This window comes from Seriola dumerili, unplaced genomic scaffold (genome assembly GCF_002260705.1).
Source record: "Seriola dumerili isolate Sdu_G_001 unplaced genomic scaffold, Sdu_1.0 BDQW01000017.1, whole genome shotgun sequence".
NCBI lineage: Eukaryota > Metazoa > Chordata > Actinopteri > Carangiformes > Carangidae > Seriola > Seriola dumerili.
The window spans coordinates 8,002,306-8,013,140 of NW_019174272.1; the positions used below are offsets into that span (position 1 = coordinate 8,002,306).

General features: G+C 40.8%; 2 protein-coding genes across 3 annotated transcripts; one reads left to right on the forward strand and one right to left on the reverse strand.

Moving 5' to 3' along the window:
• Positions 1-967: 967 nt before the first annotated feature.
• On the forward strand, positions 968-3,002 carry LOC111228776 (purpurin-like). Its single transcript, XM_022754808.1, has 6 exons — positions 968-1,073; positions 1,250-1,364; positions 1,626-1,762; positions 1,878-1,990; positions 2,218-2,430; positions 2,676-3,002. Exons 2-6 carry the CDS (start codon positions 1,251-1,253, stop codon positions 2,684-2,686), a joined length of 588 nt encoding a protein of 195 aa, XP_022610529.1. The 5' UTR covers positions 968-1,073; position 1,250; the 3' UTR covers positions 2,687-3,002.
• Positions 3,003-3,093: 91 nt separating this feature from the next.
• idua (iduronidase, alpha-L-) lies at positions 3,094-10,704 on the reverse strand. Of its 2 annotated transcripts, XM_022754788.1 has the most exons (14): positions 10,379-10,704; positions 9,835-9,975; positions 9,618-9,700; positions 9,366-9,473; positions 8,977-9,072; positions 8,325-8,527; positions 7,782-7,961; positions 6,406-6,622; positions 5,978-6,187; positions 5,721-5,842; positions 5,007-5,132; positions 4,635-4,711; positions 4,324-4,424; positions 3,094-4,193 (listed from the first exon to the last, which is right to left on the reverse strand). In XM_022754788.1, exons 1-14 carry the CDS (start codon positions 10,513-10,515, stop codon positions 4,093-4,095), a joined length of 1,902 nt encoding a protein of 633 aa, XP_022610509.1. In that variant the 5' UTR covers positions 10,516-10,704; the 3' UTR covers positions 3,094-4,092. The 2 variants fall into 2 exon arrangements, with proteins under 2 accessions (XP_022610509.1, XP_022610517.1); XM_022754796.1 differs by lacking the exon at positions 10,379-10,704 and having other exon boundaries at positions 9,618-9,698; positions 9,835-9,926.
• Between the last annotated feature and the right edge of the window lie 131 nt (positions 10,705-10,835).

The window sequence follows — 10,835 nt, forward strand, 5'->3', positions numbered from 1 at the left end:
GATGACAGAACGTTACTTAACCGATGGAGTGACAGCAGATGGGAACACCTGAGCCTCTGCTCACATAACATGACAGGAATTCATTACTCAGTGCTTCTCTCCAGGCCATTTTATAATGGAAAATGTTACAGTTTTATTTATTTGTGGTGCTTGTCACGGTGAAAATGCCTCTTTCTTCAGTTTCACATCCTATGCCCTGTAAAGCATTTTTTATCTGAATGTGGAACTGATTGAGGACTTAAAACTCTGTGGATCTTTTAATGTTTTACATCCAAATAAAAAGTTTTGTCTGCAGTAATCAATAAGAAAACTCTTTATACTTACAGTCACCGTCCAATTAAACAGAGATATTAATAATCTATCAATAATAAAAGTGAGGCAGTTTATTTTTGTCCCTAGATCTCACGGCCAGTTGTGAACATAGTAAAGCATAATAACAGAACAGGTAAAACTTTTATGGCCAGTCATTAACTTTACAGTAAGTATATAGTATCCCAGTCCAGAGATGTTGGGACATTTTATCTGAAGATGGACAAAAAAATAGAAGGAAGATGGCTGGTTTCATGGACAACAAGTAAAGAAAAACAAACCACAGAATCATAATAAAGTCCTCGTATCTCACAGTCTTTCATTCAGCCTATATTCACACTACTTTCTCTATTAACACTTGGTCCTATTTGAAGTTTTCGTGTGACCTTACTGCCCAAAATACACGTGTTTGCTCAGGTAAAAACCTTCGCTGTAGACGTGTGACTTGAGGCTCAGGCCTCTCCCCGCCTGTCCCCCCCCCCCGGGGCATCTGCCATTATGTATCCCATTATGTAGCCCTGCAAATAATTACATAAAGCCTATACACTGCTGAATGCAAGGGTTCATCAGCTTACACCGGGGGATTTTGTTAACTGGATTAGCGGTAGATTTAAACTCTGCATTTAGGTTCAAGAAGTGAAAATAATCATTGAGTCTGTCTAAGCGCTGGGTATAAAAGGCTGATGCACCTTCTTCTCAACACATCTCAGACACTGCAACAGCTCTGCACTGAAAACCTCCTGCAGCTTCACTCTGCACTTCAGGTAAGGAGATGCAGCTTTGTGGGGACCAGCTGATACTTTTACAATAGAGCTGCTAGAGCGACATTTTGGTTAAGATGTGTGCAGCCTCTTCAAACAACTATTAATAAAAGAAAATAATAAAATAAAATCACACTATCAACCAAACTGACATTTGCTGGATTTGGGTTTTCATCTAGAATGGACTTCCAAATCTTTGCCCTGGTGATGTTGTTCCTGGCCTGCGTGGAGCAGGGTCTGGCCTCCTGCGTGGTGGACAGTTTCACAGTCAAAGAGGACTTCGAACCCCAAAGAGTGAGTACAGAAATATCTCTAAAAAGAAAAATCCACAAACAGGATAGAGGAAAGGCAGCTAGGTAGTTCCCACAGATACAATCAAATAGGAAAAATATATTCAACCAGGATAGAATGATCAACACCCTCCATTTAAACCAGGATCTCATCAGTGTATAATGAAATATAATGTTGTATATGTACGTATCTGTAGCCTACTGATGTCTGCCTGTTAAAATAATCTGTATATTCATCTTTTTGATGTTTTTTTTTTCACGACAGTATGCAGGAAAATGGTACGCTCTGCAGAAGAAAGATCCAGAGGGTTTGTTCCTGCAGGACAACATCTCTGCTGAGTACACTGTTGGAGACGATGGTTCCATGGTGGCCTCCTCCAGGGGCAGGGTCACTCTCTTTGGGTGAGTAACTGGCATTTTTAGAAATCTCTTTAGTCTTAATGTGATATATTTAAATATATAAATGTTTCCATTCCTGCTTGATAATGTGACATTTCTCTCTCTACTTGGCCTCCAGGTTCTGGGTTGTGTGCGCTGACATGGCTGCTCAGTACTCAGTGCCTGACCCCGGCACCCCCGGCAAGATGTTCATGAACTACCAGGGACTGGCCAGCTACCTGTCCAGTGGAGGTGAGCCTCCTCAGTTATACACACACACACACACGACACAACACACGCCAACATCACAGCACACACCACACAACCACCCACGACCAATCTCCACACGAGCACACACATCATGCACTTGACACACACACCCAGCACATACCGACCACAACCACACACACACACACACACACACACAAGGTCTCTCTCACACACAATTGAGACTAACTTGTTGCTCTCTGCTCTTCCAGGTGACAACTACTGGGTCATTGACACAGACTATGACAACTACGCCATCACCTACGCCTGCCGCACCCTGAAGGAGGATGGAAGCTGTGAGGACGGCTACGCCCTGATCTTCTCCCGTAACCCCCGCGGCCTCCCCCCTGCCATCCAGAGAGTCGTCCGCCAGAAACAGGAGGAAATCTGCATGGCCGGACAGTTCCAGCCCGTGCTGCAGTCCGGTATGTACTCAACCTATGATGCTCTGATGCTCTGAAGTAAACAAGATGTACAAGTGTCCATGGTACTCTTGTATTCATAGTATTATTGTTGACTTACCTTTAAATTTAGAAAAAGAAGCATGTCTTAACTAAATAGTTAATCCATCACTGTTCATATTCTAGTCTTTACATTCAGGATAAATATTTCAGGCTCTCTTACTTGTAAACCCATTTAACACTTGTTCTTCTTTCTCTGTTCTTAACAGGAGCTTGCTAAACTGGTTCTCAGCAGGAGTTTGTTGAGCAGCCCTTCATTACGCTGGATTGATCATCCTGTCCGAGATGAAGAGAGAATAATCTTGTTCTGTTTATGATTTGCTGTATTCCACCGACATAGGAAAGAATTATCAGATAAATCAAATTCAACGCCCCATGAAAACAAAAATTAATGAACACTGCCAAAATGAAAATATACTGATTACCGGTTGAGTGACTGTGATGACAGAACCAACCGTGTAGTATTGTCACACTGATGGGTAACATCTGCACTGTGTAATCACTCTGTGTTGGTGACAATAAATTTTGTAAAGAAAGTTGCTGTTGTCCTTCTCTTTGTAAAAACGACTGTGTAAGAACCTTAGATTGTTGTTCCAACTTTTACTTAGCTCATGCACAAACACATATACAACACATCATATAAAAATCTTAAGTTGACAAAATGGAATATAACAAATTCAAACTCACATTTTAACACTGTTTAACAAGTTTTCATTCTGGATGTATGACACAGGTGACACATTCAGGGGTAAATATATCAATGGACAAATCAGGTGTTGTATTCTGTGTTTTCTTATTATCATTAAATCACATGAGAAGACCAAAATCAACAATTAATTGATCCAAGTAACAGGTATTGTCTGTGTATCCAAAACCTGATATATTTTATTATTCCGTGCCATAGAGATCTACTGTTGTCCAAAATGATTAAAAACTAAAGCACCAAATATGTATTAATCCGCCGCTGAAAATAGTCCTCAACCAATCTGCCGGTTACTTCTGTTTGAGAAATGTTAAAAAAATTACTGTGCCCAGCAGGAAATTATTAAGGCCTTTTTTTTTAATGAAGCTATATACAGTATTTGGGATCTGTTTTACATCTTAAGTAGAAACCAGTGGGAGCCACAGACAGGGTACAAAAATTGCAAATTACTAAGAGACCGACTAACACATTTGGGATTTGTTTATAATTTAACTGTATAGAATAATACCAGCCTTACCGCTTTTGTTTTATGAAGAAACAAAAGATTATAATTACTTGTTACTGTGTGCTTTGATGCTGTGAATGGTGAGTTTAAAAGGTTTCCACTAAGACAGAATGTGCTTAGTCACTTTATCCATCTCCACAGGCCACTTCATCTACAACATCATGTATTCAGTCACTTTTATCTAATATTCGAGTCACAAACATTCCTATACTCAAAAACATGTGAGGCCTGTATTACTGTATAATAGAGCAGGAGCATCAATAGTAAATGTTTGCTCATAATGCGATTGGGCAGATGAAACAAATGACCTACGCTGTATAACGTATATAAATCAGCACTTTAATCTCTATAAAATGTATTTACACTGTACAAAACCATGTAGAAACATAAGATGAATACTGTCAGACCTGAGCCTGGTCTAGTGCTCTTCTGAATACTTCTCTGGCAGCGAATACTGCCCAGGCCTTCCCCAGTAGTCCACAGCTCGAACTCTGTACAGACCGCCAACCTCTTGGTCCACTACAGAACACAACACGGTGTACGGTGTTATTTTCTATGACTGCATGTCACAATGCCAAAATATAGCTTGAAATATGAAGATTTTTCTTCACTGCCATCACTTGTTATTCAGTTTACTGGGAATCCTTACCAGGTGAGTAGACGTATGAGGTAAAAACGGTGTCCTGTGTATTAATCCTGCTGAATTTCTCGTGGTCCGTGGAGAATTCAACTTCAAACGTCTTGATGCATCTGCAAATACAAAGAGAGGAAAATAAATGAATGAATGCTTACGGTCATACCTACTGCATGTACATAGTCACTGCATTTCAACATCATGATACAAGGATTCAATCCACTGTACTGCTGCACTTAGTTTTATTTTATCTGCTTTCACTCCTTTACGATTTTCTTGTGGTGGCAAACACATGAATAGAGAAATAATCACTTGTGTGCACCTACTTGGAATCTACACAGTGATCAGACCAGACGATCAGGACTTGGCCTTTGGTGATCCTGATGAAGCGTAATCCATTAACCTAATGAAAAGTCAAATATAGTTCAGACTAGTTCATGATTATGTCTTTAGGAATATACATTACACATTACATTAGATTCAGGACATAACTGTATTCACACTAAATTACTTTCTCGCTTCGCAAACTTCGGTGACTGGAGAAAATCTATCTTACCTGCACTGACACAGAAACACATCCTCAACTGCACAGAGGGACAAACACTGACACACCAAGTAGGATTTAACTGATGCGCAAAGCACAATGCACAAAACCAGTCAGAGTTTTGTTGTTGTTGTCTTTGTGTGTTGGCACTGACTTGGTCTGGTGCGACTTTGGGCAGGGCACAAACATGGATGAGGAGAACGGAGGGAACAGACAGTTTGGCTCTCAGAGTCAGAGTGTCCCCTGCAGGAACCTCCCAGGGTCCATCAACATGAGGGTCCTGAAATATTGACGCATCATCAGTGGGTCAAAGAGAGAGAGAGAGCAAACCAATCATGTCCCGGGTCACAACAAATTCATCCATGGATACACGGTGTCTCAAAACAGTGTGAAACTACAGCACATAAGGCACTGTAGCTGCAATCTACCAAACAGCATCCAAAACCTACAGATATATCATTATTATATTGTTGTTTAATGGAAGCAAACAGCATATTGTTTCAGTATTTACACTATTTAAGTGTACAATGTACATGTACAATATAGTCTATGTGCACTCTTTCAGCCATTTTACAGCTTGATAAGAACGTTGTCCTTTTCTTTACTGAAGAACAACACGATGGCTCATCTGACCGACATCATTTAGACTGATTTAAATTAGTTTCTGGTTTTGGACAAAGACTGAACCTGCGTGGGAAATGCCCAATCACAATAATTCTCAGAGTGGACTGATTCAATTGAAATGAAAAATAAAACAAGCTAACAATCAGTTAATGAAGATTTTAATAATATGAGTATAAAATTGTGCTTTGAAAATATTTTTGTGCTAATGTTCATTTCTATAATATGATTCAGGCTTCCTGTTTACCTGAAGACCCCTGAGGCGTCTGAACTGGTCTGCTGTGGGGAAGTCGGGGCTGCCCATACTCTGCCACAGCTGGTACGGGTTGGTGACATTGTTGTCCAAGTAATATGTGACATACACAAGACCTGGATACAGATAACAGACAGAGCATGCAGGACTGAAATGGACCACTCACCTGCAGAAATAACAGCCTGTAGGATTTCAGATACTGGACAAATATTTTGATCTTAAATAACGTAACAGTATTTGGTTAAACCGACCTTTCTGTGCAGCCAGTCCTCTCAGTGACACGGTCACATCATCAGTGTTGGTGGAGGTGCTGTTGTCATCACTGTTGTAGACCAGAGCTGCTGCCTGCCAGCTGTCCGAGCCGCCCGGCATCACAGGCTTGTGGCTGCTGGCGAGAACTCCCACTGTGCTGTTGCTGGTTCCTGCCAAGTTCAGAACCTGAGCCAGGACCTGGGTCTCTCCTTAAGGTTAAATCACATACAGAGAGAGGCAACGGAGCCATTAACACAGCACTGAAGCAGCAACATCCTGGTGACCTGACCTTTAGTTGTACTGCGGCTAGTTTAGAAAATCCACATATATAAATGAATTAAACCTATCACACCTCAATCATACATTTCCACTGACGCCCACATGAAACCCTGGAGGGTCACCTGCTCTACAGTAAAGAGACGGTCACCTAGCAAAGCCAGCAAGCCCATGACGGTGAGGACAGGCTTCCTGATGAGCTGGACGTGAGGCGGCTGGGTGTTGTTGACCTGGAAGCGAGCAGTCAGCGTGCGCTGGGTGAAGGGGTGTGGGTGGTAGCTGAGGAAGGCGTTGTCGTTGCTCAGCAGGGTGTAGTTGATGGTGCTGTTGGGGTCTGCCAGCAGCAGATCCTGGTGCTGGTTTATGACCTGTTGAAGGGGGGTGGACAGAGGATTGTTAAGAGGTGATTTAATATTTCGATTTCAGGGAATCTATACATACAAATCCCAAGTGATGCTACGCTAACACGCTAATGTCACAGTCACAGCACTCTAAAGCATGTGTACAGTACACAGTGTATGTATGCAGTATAATGCAGTACACTGTATAAGAGTTAACTGGTTAGACTACCTTTTGCCACTAGACCAGGCCGATATTGGCAGCTCAACAGAACAGCCTCTTTTCACCTTCTCGCAAAACACAAATACATATCACGGATACATACAATCACATCACATATAAACCATGAAAAAGACACACACATGCACACACACACACACATCATAGACACATACCATACACATCATATTCTTTTCATTTCTATATCTCCTTAAGTGTTTATTGTTATTGTTGTCATTTACATGTCTGTCCATTATGTCTACCCTTCTTGTCACACTTATTTTTGTTATGCAAGTCACTAAAATAAATAAATAAATCTGTTACATTGTCCATTCATCCATTATCTATTCTGCTTAACCTTATAGAGTTGCAGTTACACCTAGGCCAGTCCATCACAGGGCTGACAAACAGAGACAAACAACCACTTGCACACACATTCACACCTATGGGCACTTTAGACTTGCCAATTTACCTAATGTGCATGTTTTTGGACTGTGGGAGGAAGCTGGAGTACCTGGAGAGAACCCATGCAGCTAGAGGGAGAACATGCAAACTCCACACAGAAAGGCCCCAGGCCCGGGATTTGAACCCAGAACTTTCTCACTGTGTGGCAACAGTGCTAACCGCTGCTTCACCGTGCCGCCTGTGTCACTGTCCTATAGTCTAATTTTGTTTTCTACCCTGTGAAGTATAAAACGTCTGTCATTTTTTGCTTATCAAAGTTGACGTTAAACGTAATAGCCAAAAGCAGCCATTAGAAATTTTGAAAAAACCTCAGTCACTTATTCAGAAAACATAATATTAATGACTTGATATATTAATAATGAATGTAAATATGTCATAATGTAAATAATCCTCATTATTTGTCCTCATACTTAAATACCCATGTTGATCTTCACCATCCAATGTTCAAATATGATTCACTCTAGGTGTTTTTTCATGTCGCTCTTCTCCATCCCTTCACCTCACCTTCACCACCATGGCAGCGTAGGTCACATCAGCCCTCCACCCCTGAGGCCTGGACCAGCCCACAAGAGGATCGGCCTCATCATTGTAAACAGGGAGGCTGCGGAAGCGGGGGAAACGCTCCAGGATCTCCCCCATTGTCTGAATCTCCTGCTGGAGGATGGGCAATGAACAGCCTCCTCCCTGGAGGACAGAGGCAGAAAATCAGCTTCTAAAATTTTGTATCAATTAAAGAAACTAATGAATGCTTAGTTTTACAGTAAAGGTGATTGTGCTAATAGGATTTAAGGAGTTGAGGTACATTAGTAACTTTGCTATCTTTGTGTTTGTGCTTGGAAATAAATATTTCAACCAGACTGTGTCACATAACAATGAAAAGTCTTCACAACAATAAATACAAGACATATATTCCGTTATTCTGTGCTTTTAAAGATCAATAAAAATTATTTGAACCTTAATCTTGAAATTTTTGATACAAAAAATTACTAAAAATCACTCTTGATTTCCTTTTTGTTCTCGGTGTGCTCTGAGTGCAGAAAGGCCCACCTTCTTGTGCAGGGCGATGAAGTCGATTCTGACCCCCGTCTCTCCAGTGAAGTAGTTGGTGCCGTTGTAGCAGTGCTGTAGCATGGCCCAGCAATATGGTGAGTGTGGGGGGGAATGACAGGAGTCCCCTGGACCCCCAAACCTCAGGAGACTGCTGGCAGAGCGCAGACCCTCTGAACAGGCGTCATAGTAGTTTAAAAAGCCTAAAGAGAAGAACCAGAGAACTGTTGCCTTACCTGGTTTATCAAGTTCACAAACAGCAATTTCTGGAAATACTCAATCATGTTTTGCTTAAACTCCCCACTATACCCAAACTATTACCACTCTAATGTATGCATGATGATCCGTCTATTCCAGTAAAAAATGTGTGTAGACATATATACCTACATATATACAGATATACAGTATACTGTATGTCATATTACAGATAGACAATTGTGATGTATTGAATTCCAATTTTTCCCTAATATAAAGTCTAATCATGGATGTACAGACTTTCAAACATTTTTAGAATAACTAGAAACAATATAAGCATTTAACTAATATTATATACGTATATGGGAGAAATGAGAACAAATTTGCTTTCCTTGTACCAATTTCCACTTTAAAAAGAACTGATATAAAAGTGTTGTGTAGGATGTTAAGGCTTTACCTTGCACTGACACGGTCACATTATCAAAGTCATGGTTGTTGGGCTCGTTCCATGTTTCGAAGTTCCACTGAGAAACACTTCCCAGGCCGTACTTGTCTGTGATTCACAATCAACAGTGAACATTATACATTTAATCAAAAAACGTATTTTATTTTACTGTAAAATACAAATGACAAATGGTAAAATCTCTGTATTCAAGTAATCAGGTTCAAACAGCAGTCACAAAACATTTTTTTTAACAATGTTTCAGCCAGTTTTGGCCAATACCTGCTTCTCAATTACAATTCATGTATTTTTTCAGATTCAGGTGTTACGCACCATGATTACATGGTATGCAGAGTAAACATATACAATACAACATTAAGAAACAGCACTCGGCACTCACTCACCGATGTACCTCTTGGCTATGAGATAAACCAGATTCCTCCACTCGACCACTTGTGATTTGTCCTCAAAGTCAGTGAAGTAGTTGGAGACACTGCCCATCAGTTCAAAACCTGAAGACCACAAGTGCAAGAAAAAAATGAACTCTACTTTGGATCCTTGATGAGAGCATTTGGGAAAATAAAGTTATTTGGGAAGTGGATGTGTTAAATATGCATCACAAATATGATATGATGTTTTCCAGCCTGGTACAATACCTGGTCGGAGTCCATTAATCCACAAAAGCTCTATCAGCTGGTCCAGTTTAGTGAAGTTGTACTGAGGTTGTCCTCCAATATCTCTACGACAACAAAATCAGACAGCTGCAAATTATCACAAAATACTCATTCATCTTCAAACTAGACAAATCTTAAATTATACTAAATGGCCCGCTTTCTTTCACGAGTAGTTCATGTTCATTGCTAGTTCACTTACTGTGCAGTGACCAGCTCCAACATCCAGTGTATCCTGACCTGCTGGATCCCTCCATGGGGGACTGAGCCCACATAGGCCAGGTTCAGCTGCTGGTCGATGCTCAGGTCAAACTGGTGGGCCTGGGTGTGAGGCAGAGGGGGGCTGGACACAAAGAACAGCTTCCTGTTTCACTTCGTAATGCACCAGTGACACAAATATATATTTAAAATATGCTAAATATAGATCATAGATTTAATACACACATGTAGAAGATTTCAGACTGAGTCATGCCATTTGAGATAACATTTGTTGTATCTTTAGAAAAGCTATGGCAATCTCCAATGAAGAAACGGACATTTTAAAAGATGTCTTGGCTTTGTTGTGGATGCCGACGTGATGTAACATTATTTAATACATTTTATTCTGGTAGATTCGGTATAAAAATAAACCCACACTGATTTCTCCAGTACAATAAAATCCCAACTTTCTGACACGGTTCACACTCACTGCTCTGTGTATTCCGCTGGAGGAACTGTGAACAGAAACACTTATATATCTGACCTACCAGAAACCGGTGCTTCTCCAGAAGTGTTTCAGATCTCCTACTGGTCTCTCCACATCTACTGTGATGGCATACGAAGCTCCTGAAGCAGTGGCAACGTTAAGAAGTAAAACTAAGACAGACACAGTTTTCCACTGCATGTCTGCGACCGAGCATGACAACTTTGTACGTCGCTGAAATGGAGTTAAAACGATGTGAAACCAGCACCGAGAGCTCAGCTTCACCCCAACATGTCTGACACATTGTATGGACAAAATGAAAAAGAGACCTTTAACATTAAGTCACCCTCTCAAGACTAACAACACAACTTTCACTCCAGCAGCAAGCTGCAGTCCTAGTCAGCTGAACATGATGACGTTTATTACATGCGACCCAGCTGTAGTCTTCCGTGGTAAAGTCTGTTTTCTACGGAAGTGAAAGACAGGATTGTTATTTCATTTTTTAAGAATTTATTTGAAGA

What these genes read in the sequence shown, in the direction of transcription:
- idua (XM_022754788.1), bottom strand. Translation starts at nt 10,515, where the DNA reads ATGCAGTGGAAAACTGTGTCTGTCTTAGTTTTACTTCTTAACGTTGCC. An exon ending in TTGGAGCTGGTCACTGCACA is followed by an intron (nt 9,701 to 9,834) that starts GTAAGTGAACTA and finishes TTGTTGTCGTAG; the next exon opens with AGATATTGGAGGACAACCTC. An exon ending in GATCACTGTGTAGATTCCAA is followed by an intron (nt 4,425 to 4,634) that starts GTAGGTGCACAC and finishes TTGTATTTGCAG; the next exon opens with ATGCATCAAGACGTTTGAAG.
- LOC111228776 (XM_022754808.1), top strand. Translation starts at nt 1,251, where the DNA reads ATGGACTTCCAAATCTTTGCCCTGGTGATGTTGTTCCTGGCCTGCGTG. An exon ending in AGGACTTCGAACCCCAAAGA is followed by an intron (nt 1,365 to 1,625) that starts GTGAGTACAGAA and finishes TTTTCACGACAG; the next exon opens with TATGCAGGAAAATGGTACGC. An exon ending in GGCAGGGTCACTCTCTTTGG is followed by an intron (nt 1,763 to 1,877) that starts GTGAGTAACTGG and finishes CTTGGCCTCCAG; the next exon opens with GTTCTGGGTTGTGTGCGCTG.